This window comes from Dendrobates tinctorius, unplaced genomic scaffold, assembly GCF_039654945.1.
Source record: "Dendrobates tinctorius isolate UK_male_01 unplaced genomic scaffold, ASM3965494v1 ptg000043l, whole genome shotgun sequence".
NCBI classification, from domain to species: Eukaryota; Metazoa; Chordata; class Amphibia; order Anura; family Dendrobatidae; genus Dendrobates; species Dendrobates tinctorius.
Window position 1 is genome coordinate 28,023,099 of NW_027361711.1, and position 21,171 is coordinate 28,044,269.

Genomic DNA, 21,171 nt, shown 5'->3' on the forward strand with positions numbered 1-21,171 from the left:
AGATATCACTTTGATCTATCTATTGAAGACAATATATCACTTTGGTCTGTCTAGTGAGGCCAAGGTATCACTTGGTCTGTTTATTGAGGCCCAATTATCACTTTGGTCTGTCTACTGTGATCCAGGAATCACTTTGGTCTGCCTAGTGAGGCCCAGGTATCACTGTGGTCTGCCTACTGAGGCTCAGGTATCACTTTGGTCTGCCTACTGACGCCCAGGTATCACTTTGGTCTGCCTACTGAGGCCCAGGTATCACTTTGGTCTGCCTACTGAGGCCCAGGTATCACTTTGGTCTGGCTAGTGAGGCCCAGGTATCACTTTGGTCTGCCTAGTGAGGTCCAGGTATCACTTTGGTCTGCCTAGTGAGGTCCAGGTATCACTTTGGTCTGCCTACTGAGGCCCAGGTATCACTTTGGTCTGGCTAGTGAGGCCCATGTAGCACTTTGGTCTGCCTAGTGAGGCCCAGGTATCACTTTGGTCTGCCTAGTGAGGTCCAGGTATCACTTAGGTCTGCCTAGTGAGGTCCAGGTATCACTTTGGTCTGCCTAGTGAGGCCCAGGTGTCACCTTGGTCTGTCTTTCGAGGCCTGAGTATCTGTTGGGTCTGTCTATTGAGGTCCAGTTATATTATTTTGACATTTCAGTGAGGTCCAGGATTAGAAAAATAGGGATACTGAACTGTATGTCTGAGGAGAAGACAGAGACTCAAATGCGTTCTGCTGAATCCTGCTTTGAGCAGGGGGTTGGACCAGATGGCCCAGGAGGTCCCTTCCAACTCTACGATTCTATGATTCTATGACTATGAGAGAAAAATGCAAATTGCTTGAATGTTGAAAAATGATCACTGACCCATTTATGCTTATGACACAACTACGACAGTGGGAGAATATCAGTCTATACATCTACATAGAATACACAGGTGCAAGGCAAAAGTTCCCTCTGCCAAATCACTCATTCATTCCACCAGTTATCTTTTGGTTAGTTTCAATCACTCACTTTGACCCAAAGAGTTTTAATTGAACTTATCTTGGGTAAAGCTTTGCATTTCATTATATCCATTATAAATTGTCCCTTTGTATAACTGTCTAAAAAAAATATTGTTTCTCACCACAATTTTGGATAGTTCTTGGATAATTCTCTAAAAGTTTTCCTATAGAATAAAAGGTACTTGAAAACGTATAAAATTTGCATAGCAAGATTTAGGATATATCTGCAACCCTATTGCTGTGCCTATGCTATGTATATAAAAATGTATACAATTCTGTTTTGATCTTTTTCCCAGCAATATCAGAGAGTTCATACTATAGCTGGTTTATGTATGTGAACCATGTAGGGATTATAGCGGCGGGTCCGTTTTATTGGGCTGATTATACACATTTGCTGCTTCATTATAACTATGATATGTACTCCTGAGGGGTTGTACTGCCTTGTTTTATATTTCCTATTGATATGTATTAGAAAATGGTTATTCATCACCTATAGATAAGGGAGTCTATCTCTGAAGTGTACCCGAAGTTGCCGTTTCTATTCTATGACTTTATTTTATCAGCAATGTGATATTTGGAAGCCCTGATTGTGGATGCAGGAGCTAGCTGTCTATGTAAATGGAGCATTAGAAATCTGTTATTATGTGGCACGCCGATACTCCTTTCCTTGGTACCCCGGATGACAGCTGTGTTAGTTTTGCGCCCAGCTATGACTACCTCATTTAAATTCTGCACTGCAGTTGTACCAAGAAGAAGCAGCACAAAGGAGAGCTGGCAGGATGCCGCAGTGTGAGCAGCCCGGCTCTCCCTCTCTGAACACGGATATTTTTCATCACCTGATCCACCCATTCAGTAGATATTTTTTTTTATTCCGATGGATGGGCTCCAAACTAATATTTTTGGGCAGCCTAAATGCAGAATAAATACCTAAATAATAATTACCACGGGAATTTTTAATTGACATGTGGTTTTCACAGAACATTTATCCAGTATTTAGTGATGAGCGAGTATACTCGTTGCTCGGGTTGTGATCTCCGAGTATTTTGGCGTGCTCGGAGATTTCGTTTCTGTCGCCGTAGCTGCATGATTTGCAGCTACATAACAGCCTGAATACATGTGGGGATTGCCTGTTTGTTAGGGAATTCCACTCATGTATTCAGGCTGTCAAGTAGCCGCAAATTATGCAGCAGCGGCGACAGAAACTAAATCTCCGAGCACGCCAAAATACTCGGAGATCACCTTAGCATGCTCGGGAAAACACGAGCAACGAGTGAATATCATGGAGAGGAGATGGAAGGGCTCAGCGTACAATCCATGTATTGTCCATGATTAACATTGTAATGGATAAGTAGGAGCTTTGGAATTTGTTTATTTTTTAATACAAGAAAATCACTGAGGACGCACTAATGGTAAAATCTGACACACTAACCACACTGACAGCCGGATCCAAACACTGATAATACTTGGGGTCGGTGTCAATCGAATGTATGAAAAATCATCCAGTTTTCATCCAGAAAGCTCAGACGATTTTCATCTGTATTGTCATCCGTATGCCATTCATGTACTGTCCGTGTGCCGTATTTTACATCCGTGTAACATCCACGTGATATCCGTATTTATACATCAACAGTTTAAAATGTACATAATCAAGTTTCCTAGGTTAATAATGGCAATGTGTCGGTAAAAAACTAATGCATTATGGATGTTCCGTACCAGAGCTGATTTTTTCTGTGCACCCATACACTTGAACAGGTGAGTTTCATCCACAATGTGGAGAAGACTAGTGCACGCTACAATTTTTTGTACATGGATACTCGGGCTAAGTGAACAAACTATCATCTGAACAGCTCTATGAGGTACATTAGTCTGTCGCAAGTGCGAGTCCTGAAGTTAGGAAGTGCCCAAGAAAAGTCCTGTGTGAGATGGTGTCATGGGCACAAGCTCGCCCAGGGTGTTTGGAGGATGAAATCAATTTCTGACGTGATACTGAAATAGGCAATGTTTGACGTACACCAAGCAATGAATGATGTACTGATCTGGAGAGTCTTATTAGTGCCTTTCTTTTGGAAGGTTCCACTGCACATGACTGCGGTGGCTCCTTCTACTATTTCTATAGAAATAAAGTTATGTCTAACTGATATAGCCTTATCATCTTATAGTATTTACCATTCTTCTAATGCAACAATGAAGCTGTAGTAGCTCTGAAAAGAAAAAATATATCTATCAAAGCAGATTCTATATACTGTAGCTGTGACGGACTCCTGCTGAGCCCATTTTTTTGAGTGGACCCTCTGGGTCGTGGCACCCACCCACCGAGGGCGAGCTGACCTTGTGAGAATCCACCCCCTATACAGGGAGTGTCAGGGGCAAGACCAAGGGGGTGAGCCACCACGACTGCTGGGACCAGACGGCCGGCTCAGGGGACACTAGACGAGTGTCTGACGACAAGGACGAGCAGGAAGCAAGACGAGGCTAGACGTAGGTGCAAGGTATCTTCATTAGAATAACACAAGATCACATACAGAGAAAACAAGCAAAACGTGCAAGGTGCGCGCGTGGGCACGCCAAGGTCCATAACATGGTACGTGCCAGATGGCACGCCTAGGCAAACCGACAGGGTCCAGGGATCAGGCTGCGGACGTCAGCTCCGGACATCAGGCCGTAGTCATCTGGTTCCGGACCTCTGGCAACAGTCGGCAGGTTCCGGGCATCCGGCAGGCAAACCAGGGTTCAGGCAAGGAGGCACGACAGATATCCAAGCAGGGTGCGTGTTTAGGGAACACGCCAAGGTCCAAGGCTAGGTGCGTGTGTAGGGGACACGCCAGGGTCCAAGGCTAGGTGCGTGTGTAGGGGACACACCAGAGTTCAAGACTAGGTGCGTGTGTAGGGGACACGCCAGGGTTCAAAGCGAGGTGCGTGTGTAGGGGACACGCCAAGGTTCGCAAACGAGACAGGGTGCGTGTGTAGCCACGCCAAAGCATAGAATAAGACAGTGCGTGTAGAGACACGCCAAGGTACAAGGTATAAGACAGAGTGCGTGTAGAGACACGCCAAGGTTCAAGGTACAAGACAGAGTGCGTGTAGAGACACGCCAAGGTACAAGACAGAGTGCGTGTAGAGACACGCCAAGGTACAAGACAGAGTGCGTGTAGAGACACGCCAAGGCACAAGACAGAGTGCGTGTAGAGACACGCCAAGGCACAAGACAGAGTGCGTGTAGAGACACGCCAAGGCACAAGACAGAGTGCGTGTAGAGACACGCCAAGGCACAAGACAGAGTGCGTGTAGAGACACGCCAGGGTTCAGAGCAGGGCTGCGTGCTAGGAGCTACGCAGGGACGCACACCTCACTGGCCAATGCATACGGCTGTAACGCCAGCACGAGGCACGACTAAGGCACAGGAGGGGGCAAAGGAACCTTCGTGCTAGGAGCCACGCCAGGTTCAGGGCAGGGTGCGTGCTAGGAGCCACGCCAGGGTTCAAGGCAGGGTGCGTGCTAGGAGCCACGCCAGGGTTCAAGGCAGGGTGCGTGCTAGGAGCCACGCCAGGGCACAAGGAAGGGCTGCGTGCTAGGAGCCACGCAGGGGGCACGCCACACTGGCCAGTACACACGGCTGTACACAAACACGTGGCACTTACCACGGCACAGGAGACGGCCAAGGGGAACCCACGCCGGGGTTCAAAGCAAGGACAAGGCAGGGAACAAGGCAAGGAACACAAGCAGAAACAGAGCCAGGTCAGAGCGAGGACAGAGTCTAGCAGCGGAGCGTAGGCAGAAGCCCAGAGCCGGGCCAAGGGAAGACCTTGGGACTAGACAAAGAAACGAGCACTAAGGAGAGGAGAAATGGTGCGTGTGCCAGGGAGCACTACAGAGCACCATAGGAGAGAGCGAGGCAGAGCAAGCAAAGACTGAGACCATAGGGAGGAACACAAAGCAAGGAAGAGCAAGGCAGAGAACACAGGGAGGACTACAAGTCAAAGCATAGCAAAAGCAAGACATGGCAAAACAGGCGAGGCAGAGAACACAGGAAGGACTACAAGTCAAGGCATAGCTAAGGCGAGACATAGCAAAACAGACTAAGACAAAGAACAGCAGAAGGACTACAAGGCAAAGACAAACATGGCACGAGAGACAACACAAGACATGGCACAAGACAAGAGGCGGAATACGAGCACGGAGCGTGTGCAGAGACGCACTACAGAGCAAAGTGCAAGGGCACAGAATAGAGGGAGCAACCCCACAGACCCAGAGCCTTGCTGGGAAGCAACACAATAATCAGGCCCTGAGCATAGGAAGAGGCGGCCTGATATAGGGCATAGCACCTCCTCCTCCAGGTCAGGACCAGGGGAGAACTTCCGGGATTCTAGACATGACGAGATGATAGCAGAACCAGACAGTGCAGGATCTTAGGAAACATCACATGATCAGGGTTTCAGACATGACGAGATGATCACCGAACCAACCAGTGCAGGATCCTAGGAAAAACACATGATCCGGGATTCTAGACATGACGAGATGATTGCAGAACCAGACAGTGCAGGATCTTAAGAAACATCACATGATCAAGGACTCCAGACATGACGAGAAGATCACAGAAGGCAGAGCAGAAACGCAGGGATCCTGCAGCTCAGACATGAGGTGAGTCTGCACACAGCTCTAGCGAACATGCAGGACAGCAGACAAAACATGAGCATGCACATCGCTCAAGGAGTTCTTGAGACAAACAGACATGGCAGACATGGCGGACGTGACAGTAGCTCTGCATAGTCATATATAATATTATAGAGACTGCTATGCCACAATCAACAACCAAAAATATAGTGTTGAAACCTGTAGGTATATATCCTGAGCATATTTTCTCATATATTCATTGATTTCCAACCTAAAGGTTTTTTTCAGGACTATTTCATTTTTTTACTATGCGCCCAAGAACTGATAGGCAGGGAGGACTGTTCTACCTGGCGTCAGCTCAGACCGGTCATGGATTGCTCCTGCCCATAATTCTGCTGCTTCAAGTCCACAGAGCAGCTCTTCTTCTTCCGGGTTGCTCTGTTGATGGGGCGTGACTGCTGATGTCATGCTGACTGACAGTGAGGCAGTGGGGAGCCAGATGTCAATCAGTTCGACATCGGTAGAAACGCCCCTGTCAACAGAGAAGAGAAGCAGATGCTCTGTCGATTTGTTGCCATCAGATGCCCAGAATTGCCAGCAAGAGTGGCTGTGAGCACTCTGAGCTGTCAGTGATCGGCGGCACACAGAACAGACAAATAGTTAGCAAATACCTGCCTGTTAGTTCTTAGACCCATAGTAAAAAAATAAATAGTCTCGGATAACCCCTTTAACTGAAAACAATTTGTTTTTATCCAAATTAAAACAAAGTGAGTTGCCAGCCCTGCCTGACTAGTTTGGTGTGGCCCCTCGCTGGTTTCTCCCCATGCCAATCCAGTTGATTGAGAGGTTTCTCTCTCTGCATACACGTGCAAGGGACCTGTCAAGGGGGCGTAGGGAAGACCGCCAGGGACTGCACCGGACTAGTCAGGTCTCGCTCTATAGTCTCCAGCCAGCTATTCAAACTGTCTCTGAAATGCCTCAGCGTTCTGCCACCCTGAATAGAGGGACAGGATAACTAACCTTTAATCATGGAAAAAATGTTAAAATATCTCCTCTCCATGAGGCATATGACTAAACAGCTACAAATAAATTCAAGCCTTTCCGGCTTGCCACTTGTCCCTGCCATTCTGTGCAATATACAGGATACCCTCACAATACACTGCAATGGTGCCCCTGCGTTGGCTGTGAAACACAGTCATGTATTCCTTAGGAGTAAGGGGGTTTAAATAAAATAATCAAAACCCAAAGAATAGATAATATTAAGTCTATATAAAAAAACCCTTTAGGCTGGTTTCACATTTGCGTTTTTTTGCGCTGTAAAAAAACGCATACGTGCGCATGCGTTTTTCCCCTATATTTAACATGGGTGCGCATACCTGCGCGCTGGTAAGCGCACGTATGCGATTTTCATGCGCTGCGTTTTTTTGGGGTGTGCGTTTGTATTTTCCAGACGCAGCATGTTGCATTTTTTGGCCCTGCAAAAAAGCGCATGCGCACGTATGCGCACGTTTTGCGCTAAAAATGGCCATTATAGCCTATGGATGCGCATACGTGCGCACTGGCATGCTCATGTATGCGTTTTTTTGCACATGCGGTTTTTTTTGTTAACCATAGAATTTAGGGGTTTGGGTAAGAGTTAGGGTTAGTTAAGGGGGTTTAGGGTTAGGGTTAGGGTCAGGGTCAGGGTTAGGGTTGGGGTTAGGGTCAGGGTTAGGGTTAAGTATGGTTTGGTTAAGGGTTAGGGTCAGGGTTAGGGTTAAGTATGGTTTGGTTAAGGGTTAGGGTCAGGGTTAGGGTTAGGGTTAGGGTTAAGGTTAGTTAGGGTTTGGGTTAGGGTTAAGTATGGTTTGGTTAAGGGTTAGGGTCAGGGTTAGGGTTAGGGTCAGGGTTAGGGTTAGGGTTAGGGTCAGGGTTAGGGTTAGTAAAGTCATGGTTTGGGTTAGTGTGAGGGGCCACCTAATGTTGGAAAAAAACGCAAACGCGGTAAAAACGAACTAAAAACGCATACAAACGCATAAAAACGCTGCGTTTTTTTCATGCATGCTCATAAAAATGCTTGAAAAAAACGCAGCAGTTGTATGCTTTTGTATGCGTTTTTTCAATGCGTTTTTTTGCGGGAAAAACGCGCTGCAAAAAAAAGCAAGTGTGAAACTAGCCTTACATCTGTAAAGCAGTGTGCTTGAATGGTTTTTCCTATTATCCAGCAGCTATCTAATGATTTTTGTAAGAAGCAATATACTATATAACACATTGATATTTCCAGGCCCAGGGATTAAGTGGAAGGAGTGTTTGTAGTGGCTAAGAATATGAGATATCATAGATTTCTGCCATATCCTTTACTCCTTTTCTAGATAACGCACATGCTCCCAGCCGGTCCTTCCGCGAGCTGTATTGCAGTGTCAGCATCTGCTCAATGGACCTATGCGCGGTACATGCATCCGCTCGCCCTCCCTCTCTCTCGTCTCTTCTGCTTCCGGACGTATTTTACCCTTTTGTTTCTGGCTGCATAAATAAACCATTTCCCAATTATAACTGACTTGCCCATGTTTTATTATAATACAATGTAATGTATGCAGTTGAAGAATGTTCTCCACCCTCCTGCTAAGGGATCAGCGACAAGCCTTTTTTTCTGTAATCCTGAAAAATTGATTGTGGGAACTTAACCTACAGTGGGGAAAAAAAGTATTTAGTCAGTCAGCAATAGTGCAAGTTCCACCACTTAAAAAGATGAGAGGCGTCTGTAATTTACATCATAGCTTGACCTCAACTATGGGAGACAAACTGAGAAAAAAAAATCCAGAAAATCACATTGTCTGTTTTTTTTCATTTTATTTGCATATTATGGTGGAAAATAAGTATTTGGTCAGAAACAAGCAATCAAGATTTCTGGCTCTCACAGACCTGTAACTTCTTCTTTAAGAGTCTCCTCTTTCCTCCACTCATTACCTGTAGTAATGGCACCTGTTTAAACTTGTTATCAGTATAAAAAGACACCTGTGCACACCCTCAAACAGTCTGACTCCAAACTTCACTATGGTGAAGACCAAAGAGCTGTCAAAGGACACCAGAAACAAAATTGTAGCCCTGCACCAGGCTGGGAAGACTGAATCTGCAATAGCCAACCAGCTTGGAGTGAAGAAATCAACTGTGGGAGCAATAATTAGAAAATGGAAGACATACAAGACCACTGATAATCTCCCTCGATCTGGTGCTCCACGCAAAATCCCACCCCGTGGGGTCAGAATGATCACAAGAACGGTGAGCAAAAATCCCAGAACCACGCGGGGGGACCTAGTGAATGAACTGCAGAGAGCTGGGACCAATGTAACAAGGCCTACCATAAGTAACACACTACGCCACCATGGACTCAGATCCTGCAGTGCCAGACGTGTCCCACTGCTTAAGCCTGTACATGTCCAGGCCCGTCTGAAGTTTGCTAGAGAGCATTTGGATGATCCAGAGGAGTTTTGGGAGAATGTCCTATGGTCTGATGAAACCAAACTGGAACTGTTTGGTAGAAACACAACTTGTCGTGTTTGGAGGAAAAAGAATACTGAGTTGCATCCATCAAACACCATACCTACTGTAAAGCATGGTGGTGGAAACATCATGCTTTGGGGCTGTTTCTCTGCAAAGGGGCCAGGACGACTGATCCGGGTACATGAAAGAATGAATGGGGCCATGTATCGTGAGATTTTGAGTGCAAACCTCCTTCCATCAGCAAGGGCATTGAAGATGAAACGTGGCTGGGTCTTTCAACATGACAATGATCCAAAGCACACCGCCAGGGCAATGAAGGAGTGGCTTCGTAAGAAGCATTTCAAGGTCCTGGAGTGGCCTAGCCAGTCTCCAGATCTCAACCCTATAGAAAACCTTTGGAGGGAGTTGAAAGTCCGTGTTGCCAAGCGAAAAGCCAAAAACATCACTGCTCTAGAGGAGATCTGCATGGAGGAATGGGCCAACATACCAACAACAGTGTGTGGCAACCTTGTGAAGACGTACAGAAAACGTTTGATTTCTGTCATTGCCAACAAAGGATATATCACAAAGTATTGAGATGAAATTTTGTTTCTGACCAAATACTTATTTTCCACCATAATATGCAAATAAAATGAAAAAAAAAACAGACAATGTGATTTTCTGGATTTTTTTTTCTCAGTTTGTCTCCCATAGTTGAGGTCTACCTATGATGTAAATTACAGACGCCTCTCATCTTTTTAAGTGGTGGAACTTGCACTATTGCTGACTGACTAAATACTTTTTTCCCCACTGTAAATCATAGTAACATAGTAACATAGTTAGTAAGGCCGAAAAAAGACAATAGTCCATCCAGTTCAGCCTATAAAATTCTGTCAGAATAAATCCCCAGATCCTTCTAAAGAACCTAACAATAACTGTAAGATACAATATTGTTACGCTCCAGGAAGACATCCAGGCCTCTCTTGAACCCTTCGACTGAGTTCACTATCACCACCTCCTCAGGCAGGGAATTCCAGATTCTCACTGCCCTAACTGTAAAGAATCCTCTTCTATGTTGGTGGAAAAACCTTTTCTCCTCCAGACACAGAGAATGCCCCCTTGTGACCGTCACTTTCCTTGGTATAAACAGATCCTCGGAGGGATATTTGTATTGTCCCCTTATATACTTATACATGGTTATTAGATCGCCCCTCAGTCGTCTTTTTTCTGTATCTGTGTATGATTACTAAAGAGTCAGATCATGCTAATTATTCTTCATGTTGTTATTATTCTACATTGTGATATAAATGTTTCCTTCATGGGACTTATTTACCAGACATGTTATCTTTCTCTTCTAAACAGATATGGACCGGAGAGCTGGAGACAATGGATGTAGATGGTTGAAGTCAAAGGTGAGATTTTCATACTTTTGCACATTCACTTGTAGATCGGTTTATCAATACACAAACTTGTCATATTGGGGCATAATAATCAATGCTAACTCTTGGATAAAGCAAACTTAGATTAGACAGACTTAAAATACGTTAAATTTATCAAAGTGGTTCATGCTGTTTGATAATTGGCATATTTTAAGTTTATTACATCTATAAGTTGGCTGCCTATGTGCCAAAAAGGTGCGGCAAAATGTTGGCACATGTTTTGGTGCAAGGTGGTGTCTTAAGGGCATGTCACACTAAGAGATATCGCTAGCAATATCGCTATAACTAGTGACGTTATAGCGATATTGCTAGCGATATCTCTGTGTCTGATACTTACCAGCGACCCGCTCCCCCGCTGGTTATCGCTGATCGCGTGAGAACGTCCTGGACTGTTTCTCGTCGTCAGCTTCCTGTGGCGCTTCCTTCTGTGAAGACGAGCGACTCGTGGAGCCGGGTGGGAGGACGCAGGATCGCCTGGTGTGACAGGTAAGTAGCGACCCCCGTCCCCAGCGATGTCGCTGGTGAGATCTGCCTGTGTGGCAACTCACTAGCGACCACTTAGCGATGTACCAGCGATCCTGACTGCGTCATATCGCTGGTCGGGATCGCTGGTACATCGCTAAGTGTGACAGTACCTTTACAATACACCGCACTCAATTTCTGAGAAATCAGTGTCCTTTCTTAGCATGGTTACACCCACTTATTGAGCAAGAAAAGTATCTAAAAGACATAATAAATATAATGCAAGTCATGAAGGACAATTTTCAGAGAATACATACTTTGAAAAGCTGACTGAGGACGTTGCGTCTCGATTGAATTTGTCTGAGTCTTTTCCATGCCTCACTTACGTAGACTGATGTCTCCTCCTATGTGTCTGATTCATGCCGTCCGTGATTCAGAATCTCCTGTCAGGTTCTCTATAAGTATAGACCCTGCTTCAGCATGTGTTGTGTCACTTATCTTCTTGAAATCATTTCTACTGTATTATCCAGACTTTTCTCTCTTTGTCTCCTCAGACAATGACAGGAATCACAATTTAGCTTTCTTCATATTTCAAAACTGATAAACTCATAGCAATAAATAAGTTTCCATTTTCATTGAAGGGGTTGACCCCTGCTTTATTTGATCAGCACCATCACAAATCAGTTGTTACCGGGGCCGGCGGTGGCTGGAAGTTCTCGGAAGCTCCATCAAAATTTTAGTAGCCACAGCTGAGTACTACAGATCCACCCCATATTCATTTGAATAAGTAGTGATCTGCAATACTTGGCCTCGGCCACTATAGATATGACAGAGGTTATGTGTTCTTTCGTCATCCGAAAACTTGCGCCCACCGCCGGTAACAGCTGGTCAACCGAGGTGCTGGGTTTCTTAATTCCACTGATCATATATTCATCCTAAGGCCAGAACAATCCCTGGAGAAGGAAGAATAGAAGGGACAAGACGAAGAGGAGGACCGATGTCTTGATACTATAAAGATAACGGCGGAGAAGACCAGGGGATCTATCTAGGCTTGCACAACATCGATCTTCCAACTGATCATTCATCCATCGAGTCGTCATGGCTCAAGATCAAGCTTAAGGCCTTAAAAAAAATTCCTAAGACCAGTAAAAAAAGTAGTTGCCAACTCCTTTAAATACATAATAGATATGGATTACATAACCTGTTTACTATGCTGTTTTATGAAATATAATGTAAAGTGTCTAAAAAATTCATGTTTTGTTAATAGGGGAGAAAGTCACAGATATATATCTCCAGTGGTGGCTTATCTCCAGTGGAAAAAAAAGATTAAGGCTAGTTTCACACTAGCATTCGTGGGTGCAGTGCAGGGCCGCCACTAAGCCCGGCCCCAGCCACGCCCCCTCCGGTCAGTTCCTCCTCTGATCGCACGAGGCTGCATGCGATCAGCGTATCCTATATTTAGCGTTGGATACGCTGTTCATGTGCTGACCATGCGCTGGTCTGATTTTGCTGGCACTGCGCCCTTTTGGCGCTACGCCCAGAGAACAAAAATGCAACACAGCGCATTTTTGTGCACTGGGCGCAGCGCCAAAAGGGCGCAGCACCAGCAAAATCAGAACAGCACATGGTCAGTGCACGATCAGCGTATCTAACGCTAAATATAGGATACACTGATTGCATGCAGCCTCATGCGATCAGAGGAGGAACTGACCGGAGGGGGCGTGGCTGGGGTGGGGCATAGCGGCGGCCCTGCGCTGCGCCCACGAACGCTAGTGTGAAACTAGCCTTTGAGCTACACACTGCCCCACTCTTATCTCCTAAGACAACATCTGTCAAGGGAGAGTCGGTCACCCTCAAACACATTAGTTGGATGACTTACGGTAAATGTGATGTGTACGGGGGCTTTTACTCTTTGATGCACTCATGGTGATATCTTAATTTTCATGAATGATTTAATTAAAATGTATTTTCTTTCTAAAGGGCTTCCATAAAAGAAGAATTATTTTACTTCCTGGATTCCTAACAAACCAGGAGCTCCAGCATCCACTGGGGATGGCTTGCTGAGGGAAGTGAAGTCATAGCCACTTACAGCAAGACACAACATGTCGAAAAAGGGGCGTAACAAGGGCGAGAAGCCCGAAGCTCTTATACTTGCTTTACAAGCTGCAAATGAAGACCTCAGGACTAAATTAACAGACATTCAAATTGAGCTTCACCAGGAAAAGTCAAAGGTATGATAACATAGCAACCAGGAGGGGGACCTAACTTCTATGATCAAAATGTCCATGATTAAAGGGGTTGTCCACCTCTGTGGACATTTTTTTTTTTAATTTAAATATATGTATCTTGGGCTAAATATAATTTTTCCAATCCACTTTCATGATTGAAAAATGTTGCACAAAAATAAAACAAAACAGATACACAGAGTTAGAAACTCTTCCATTGAACCATCAGAATTAGCTCAGTGATGGATTCTCAGTTAACCCATTTTGAAGCCAGCAATGGACTGTGCAGCACAAAGTCTATAAAAGGCAAACAATTCATAATTTTTAAAGAAACTGATTTAGACAATTTATTTTTTGCTCAAAATACACACATTTAAGTAAGAAAAAAATCTTGACTGTAGCATCCTAATTAATATAATTGTGACATCCGTCCGCGAATCTGGGCTGCAATAGGGACAGCACCCCGAGAAACCCCGATACCCTTAACCTCTATACAGGGATCTGGAATTGTAGCAAGGCCCAGGGGGTGGCTGTCTAGAGGAGCAGTTGGCCAGAGCAGGACGGTCACCAAGGGAAAAAGGCAGGGAATAAAAAACGTAGACAGAAATCGGGAGAACAGCGGAGGTACCGAATCGGCAGGCAGTGGCAGAGTAAGCAGTCCAGGCCAAGGTCACAAAAACGGGAGAGTGGCAACAGTACAAAAATGGCAGGCAGTAGCAGAGTCGAATATCCAGGCCAAGGTCACAAATCAGGAGAGCAGCAGAGGTACAAAATCGTCAGGCAGTAGAAGGATCAGAAATCCAGGCTGAGGTCAGAGTCAAACAATAGCAAATTACACCGTAGCACACAGGGGAACCAAGAATATATCCGGCAGCTTGCAAGACCAGTCCCAAGGTATTTGAGGGATCAGGTCATCCCTCACAGGTTCCCGGACTGATGATGTCATCAGGACCACCCCCAGGACCAGGCCAGATGGTGATGCACCAACCCCTTCATGACTGACAGAGGAGCGGAGCCTACGTCCACCAGATGCTTGCGCAGGAGCCCCTTCTCTGTCGCCGCCATCACTCGGGGGCGAACCACGGCGCCTCCCAGTGGCCGAGGTAGGAACAGCAGGCCCCGAGTCAGACGGCGACGTGACAGTCCGGCGCCTCCTGGTGGCCGAGGTCGGGACAGCAGGCCCCAAGTCCGACGGCGAAATGACTGTCCGGCGCCTCCTAGTGGCCGAGGCCGGGACAGCAGGCCCCGAGTCTGACGGCGACGTGACAATAATGTTGCTAATATTAACTATCAATTGTTAGGCAATCTTAACTTTGGTTGACTAAGGTTACATTTTTTTTCACATAATATGGAATTAACAGGGACATATTTTCCATTAGGCGCTGGAGTGGCCATGCCTAGGTTGCCCAATTGTGATGGGTGGCACCCAGCTTGAACATTTTTTTTTTAAAATAATATATAGGAGAACAAAAAGGAAATCCAGCAAGAACTCAGCAAACCAGGATTGGAGTAAAATGGTGCTTTTCTTTATTTCTTCAATAAGGTTAAAAAACGACCCACAAGGATCAGGAACCAGAGTACATGGCAGAAATAAACGCAAATGGGACAACGCGTTTTGGCGACCTAACCGCCTTCTTCACGGTCCAAACCTAATCTGCTCCTTGTATGTGGAGCCATATAAAAGGCAATCCTGAATAAAATTAGTACAAATGATTACAAACATATTTGCAGAAAAAGGGTTTAACCAATGCGCTACTGAGGAATGACTAACAGCCTTGCTACAAAATAGACAACTTTTTCTTATATAATAAAACATACAAATAAACGTCCTAAATAATGACATAATAATATATAATAGGATGATAAAGAGAATGAACAATGCGGAGAAGTTGTCCAAAAAAAAAAAAAAAAAATTTAAAAAAAAATAAAAAAAATAATTATGCTCCACTGAAACCTCAATAATGTAGAATAATATCTGTATGGCTATTAATCCTAAAGGAGTTCTTGTACCCATTTCAAAAATCCATTTGCTTTCTCTAGCTAGAACCTTCCTGCGTAAGTCCCCCCCTCTAAGAGGTTTTTTACTTGTTCAATTCCCATGAAGGAAAAACTAGATAAATTACCACTATGCACTTTGGAGAAATGGCGTAAAACAACTGAAGCTCCAACCAAAGGTAAATTTTTAGCATCGGATATGTGTTTTCTCATCCTGGTTTTCAATGAATTCATAGTACAACCAATATACTGAAGTCTACACGAGCTGCAGCTGATCAAATAGATCACATTTTCAGTGTTGCAGTTTATGAAAGATGTAACACTAAACTCCTTATTATTAGAAAATGAAGAAAAAACTTTTGATTTATTAGCAAAGCCACAGCAGATGCAGACATTAGCTCCACATTTAAAGAAACCCACAGTTTGTATAGTTTTTAACCAATTATTGGACTACTTGTTCTGATCAATAAACATGCTAGGAGACAATAAAGAGGCTAAGGTAGGTGCCCGTCTAGCTACAAACGCCACATTGTGATTGTTTACAATATTTTTTAAAACATCATCCTGCGTTAAGAGTGGCAAGTACCGTTTTATAATGCTAACTATGGTATTATATTGTGGGCTGTAATTAGTACTAAATACCACCTTCGAATCAAATGAGTTCATTCAACGCAGGATGATGTTTTAAAAAATATTGTAAACAATCACAATGTGGCGTTTGTAGCTAGACGGGCACCTACCTTAGCGTCTTTATTGTCTCTCACTGGGAGAGCAACGACCAGTGATCAGCGCACTGGTAACCACGGTAAACGTCGGGTTTCTAAGCAGCGTGTGGTGCTTAGATACCCGATGTGTACCTTAGTTACCAGCGCGCTGATGCAGGGAGCTGGTAACCAAGGTACACATCTGGTTTCTAAGTGACACGCGCCGCTTAGAAACCCGATGTGTAACTTAGCTACCAGCTCCCTGCATCAGCGCGCTGGTAACTAACGTACACAGCGACACCGGGCGCTCGGCTTCTCTGGTGCTGATCTCTGGTGAAGCTGCCTATTTGACAGCTCACCAACTATCATGTAGCGACACACCAGCGATCCTGACAAGTTGATATCGTTGTCGGGATCACTGGTGAGTCGCTATGTGTGACGGGCCCTAAGAGTTCACTACTCAACAATGAGGGAGAAGGAAACCTTGCTTAGGTGTAGTCTCTAAGCGATAGGTCAAGATGAGCAGCCCACAAATGATGCAGCGGAGCATGTCTTGCTACATGGAATATACAGTAGATCAACAAGGACCAGGCAGTGGGGTTTGCAGAATGGCAAACAGACAAGTGAAGCAGGAAGCAACACATAAAGCAGGCCCTTGTGTGCAGATGCACAGAAGATGTTAAGTTAATCTGATAACTTGCTTGCATAGTTGCTGTTACATCCAGTAATAATAGATCTATAGGCACTTTGATAACTTGCTTGCAGAGATGTGCTTACACACAGGAATAAATGTGCTGCAAGGATAGGCAACATAGGAAAGGCGAAAACAAATAATAATCACGTAGCTTCCTTGCAGAGACCAAGGTGTGAACAGCACCAATACTAGCAGAGATGAGTTCGATATAAGGAAGCTTGTACCAGCAGAGTTGAAAGTGTGTAAGGGTCGGCCAGGACCGTAATCATAGCCGAGAACACCTGAGCTTTAGTGTCCTGGCCTCCCCTCACAGAAAAATAATGTCCACTGGTCAGCAGACCTGTGACTCCAGGTCTGGCTCCTTCAGGATCTTCCCTACGTCACGGGGGACCCTCTCCAGGCGTATTTACATTAACTGAGACACAGTCCATTTCAACTTTAACAAGAACATCTTTACTGGGTTCGTTACACAGCACATCCAAAGTCTTCACAGCTTTTAGAACAAGTTTCGTAAAACAATATTCCTTTTCTTTCCCTGCACTAGTCTCGTGGTCACAAGGCGCGGGCCCAGATTGCACCGTCCCTGACGATTCCTCAGTATCCTCTCTACACAGCTCTGCTACAGATATGTATCCCTTTGTCTGTTTTGCCCCTGATGCAAGATCATTATTTCCTGGAGTCAGTAGTCACTGGGAGAGCGACCTGCCCTTCTGTGCTGTTCCCTGCACTTGCACCACGTCCTTTCTGTTCAGACTCACTGCACCTGTAGGTTCCTCTTGCTGTTTTGCTCCAGCCCTCAGAGTATCTGCCCATGCGATGAGTTGCCACATAATGGAACCACTATTGGCTCTCCAACTGTATCTGCCCGTTGCTGAGATGTCTTGATACTGTGGATGACTGGGCTTTACTCTTTCAACTTTGCGTAGCTGCTGTGGTGTCCGGGGCCTATAGCCCATGTGGACAGTTCTGGCGTCCCTCGCCCTCTTCTGTACTGCTGTGACTTCCACTGTAGCTCCAGCTTCTACTACCACTGTCACCGCTTGTCACTGCATCGCCCCAGGGCACTAGGCCCTTCAGGCTCTAAGGCCTCCCTGGCCCTAACTGACCAGAATCTAGGAAATGTTCCTCTTACCTCACAGCAAGCTCCTCCTAAATTAACTATTTCCTATACTATATTGCTAAATCTCTATCTTACACTACACATCTAACTGGGAACTACATATCCTATAATGCCCCCATCTAGTGGCCAATAATAGTAACTACACTTACCCTATTGTAACGGGGTCTACCCAAGCTGGGGTACCTCTTTCAGTACCACCCCGTGTTTTCGGAGGTCCGCTCTGCGTTGGCTGGAGTCTGAGTGAATGACGCTGGCTGGAATTCCTTGGTTACATGGGCGCATATAAAAGATCACTGCTTCTCCACGTATTTCCAGTCTGACAACACTTTACTCACAGGACACAGAATATATCACACAGATACAGAGGGCAGGCCAAAAGAAAAGCGGCAGGCCAGACATGCATTACAAAAGCCGCAGGTGGCCGGAGCCTGCCGATGTTTACTGTGGGAATTACAAGGGTGGGGGGAGGGCGGACAAAAGGAGAATATCGTGTCCCCTCTGCCCAGGGGCGCAGCCTGTGGGCTGATGCATTAGGGACATGCATCTCACATCGAACCTATTATACATACATATAACTGCACAACATATTCTGGGTGCTGAGTGGTTCTGTAACACGTAACATGGCTCCCCTTTTCAGCGACGCGATCGGCATACACAGTCTGATCCTCAACGGATCGGTTTGGGGATGACCGAAGTTTATGGGGTTGGTACAAGTTCCATTTGTCGACTTAGTCCATCGGCGTTACCATTTTGTTTGCCGGTTCTGTGGTGGATGGTGAAGTCCAGAGGTTGTAGGGCTAAACTCCACCGCAGCAATCTGGTGTTGTCTCCGGAGACCCGATTAAGCCAGACTAGGGGATTATGGTCCGTTAGGAGGGAAAACTGTCGTCCATACAAATATGGTTGCAACTTCTTGAGTGCCCATACTACCGCCAGGCACTCCTTCTCGATGGCCGCATAGCTTACTTCACGGGGCAGTAGTTTCCGACTCGGGTAAGCTACCCGGTGTTCTTGGCCGTCCGGCCCGACTTGGCTCAGTACTGCCCCCAATCCAAACATAGAAGCGTCTGTGTGAACAAGGAAACGTTTAGTTGGATCGGGTGCGGCCAATACAGGGGTATTGGTGAGGGCGTCCTTTAGTTGGCGGAAGGCTTCCTCACACCCTGAGGTCCAGGTTACCTGGCGGGGTTGGTTTTTATGGGTCAAATCAGTGAGGGGCTTGGCTATGCTGCTGTAATTGGGAACAAATTTTCTGTAATACCCCGCTGTCCCTAGAAACGCCATGACCTGGGTTTTAGTGCGTGGGAAGGGCCATTTGGCTATGGCCTCAATCTTGGCTGGTTCTGGTCGCTGTTTCCCACTTCCCACCCAATGCCCTAAATACTGCCCAGGTGACACTTGTTTGGGTTCAGGGTGATTCCGGCCTGGTGGATCCTGTCCAATACTGTCTTTAGGTGATTTAGATGCTCTTCCCTTGTCGCACTGTAGATGGCGATGTCGTCCAGGTAGGCACAACCATAGTCCTGGACACCATCCAGAAGCTGGTCAGCCAGCCTTTGGAAGGTCGCCGGGGCATTCTTCATCCCGAATGGCATAACTCGAAACTGGAATAAGCCGAACAGGTTGACAAATGCCAACTTGGGAATAGCGTCAGGACTAAGGGGAATCTGCCAGTAGCCTTTGCATAGATCGATGGTGGTCAAATACTTTGCCCCCGCCAGCCAGTCTAACAACTCATCCACACGCGGCATGGGGTATGCATCCGTCACTGTTTTCTCATTGAGCTTACGATAGTCTACACAAAACAGTGTAGTCCCATCCTTCTTGGGCACTAACACTACGGGGGATGCCCAGGGACTATCTGACTCTTCAATGACCCCTAAACGCAATATCTCTTGTATCTCTTGTCGCATCTCATCTCGTACAGACTCAGGGACGCGGAAGGGGTTTTGTCGCAGGTGGGTATGATTCGGGGTCTCAACCTTGTGTTGTGCCAGGCGAGTGTACCCCGGTCTCTGAAAACATCCTCTGTTGCAGCCTCAACAACGCCTCCGCCTGCTGTCTCTCCCGGGGGCCTAGGTCTTCACCCAAGTGTACCTGGTCCCATGTTTTAGACTGAGTCCTTTACCCTAAGACATCCGGCAAGGGAAGTCCGGCTAAATCCTCTGCTTCAGGTGCACAGATGGCCACTACCTCTTCAGGGCGCTCCCGGTAGGGCTTCAGCATATTCACGTGGAACATGCGGATAACCCTGGGGTCGTCACAATCGGCGACATTATAGGTTGTGTCGGCTATTTTCCCCACTACCTGGTGGGGCCCCTGCCATGCAGCTTGAAACTTATTCTGCTTAGTGGGCTCTAACACCAGGACCTTCTGTCCTATTTCCAAAGTGCGCTCTCTGGCCCTCCGATCGTTCCATACGCGCTGGCGCCGCTGTGTCGCCTGCAGGTTCTCACGTACAACCTGGGTCAGCTCCTGTAGGTGGTGCCAGAATTCCAGCACATAGGGTACAATAGGTACCCCTTCTATGAGGCCCTCCCCTTCTCAGTGTTCCAGCACTAAGTCTAGGGGTCCCCTTACCCGTCTCCCGTATACCAGCTCGAACGGGGAGAACCCCGTGGATTCTTGGGGCACCTCCCGATAGGCAAACAGGAGGTGTGGCAAGAATTTCTCCCAGTCCCTGTAGGTCCTGGTAAAAGTCCCAATGAGCTGTTTTAATGTTCCGTTAAAGCGTTCACACAACCCATTGGTTTGCAGGTGGTATGGGGCGCTTCTAATCGACTTTACGCCGCACAGCTTCCACGGTTGGTCACCTCTGCTGTAAACTGGGTACCCTAGTCCGAGATAATCTCCCTGGGAAATCCAACCCTTGAGAAAACCTGGATCAGGGCGGCTGCCACCGTCTCTGCCAGTATGTTAGTAACGCAACCGCCTCTGGATACCGTGTGGCATAATCTACCACTGTCAATATATACTTTTTCCAGGACGGACTGGGTTTGGCTAATGGCCCTATCAGATCGACCGCTACTCGGCTAAATGGTTCCTCCACAAAGGGGAGGGGACGTAATTTGGCCTTGCATCGATCCCCCCCTCTTGCCAATGCGCTGACAACTGTCACAGGTCTGGCAGTACTGACGAACATCATAGGTTACCCCCGGCCAAAAGAAGTTTTGTGTCAGACGATGCCTGGTGCGACTGACGCCGAAGTGCCCGGCCAAGGGTATATCATGAGAGATTTGCAGTAACTCCTGCCTATACTTCTTGGGAACTACCAGCTGTTGTTTTATAGTGGGGTTCGTCCCTGATTGGTGCTGCTCTGTGATCCGGTAGAGGAGTCCCTGCTTCCATACAAACTGTTCCCCTTCCAGTACTCCTCTCTCCTCCTGTGCCTTCCCACGATATCCCTCTAATGAAGGATCCTTAAGTAACTCCCTCTTAAATTCAACTGGGGTGGCCCAAGAAATGTGTCTGGCTATG

At 46.3% G+C, this 21,171-nt stretch overlaps 1 protein-coding gene across 1 annotated transcript in view; it reads left to right on the forward strand.

Moving 5' to 3' along the window:
- JAKMIP2 (janus kinase and microtubule interacting protein 2) overlaps positions 1-21,171 on the forward strand; it is a 224,162-nt gene that overhangs the window by 92,805 nt on the left and 110,186 nt on the right. The window contains exons 2-3 of the mRNA XM_073575246.1: positions 10,418-10,467; positions 12,937-13,187. Of these exons, the coding sequence (XP_073431347.1) occupies positions 13,059-13,187 (129 nt within the window). The 5' untranslated portion in view covers positions 10,418-10,467; positions 12,937-13,058. The remainder of the gene's footprint in view (positions 1-10,417; positions 10,468-12,936; positions 13,188-21,171) is intronic.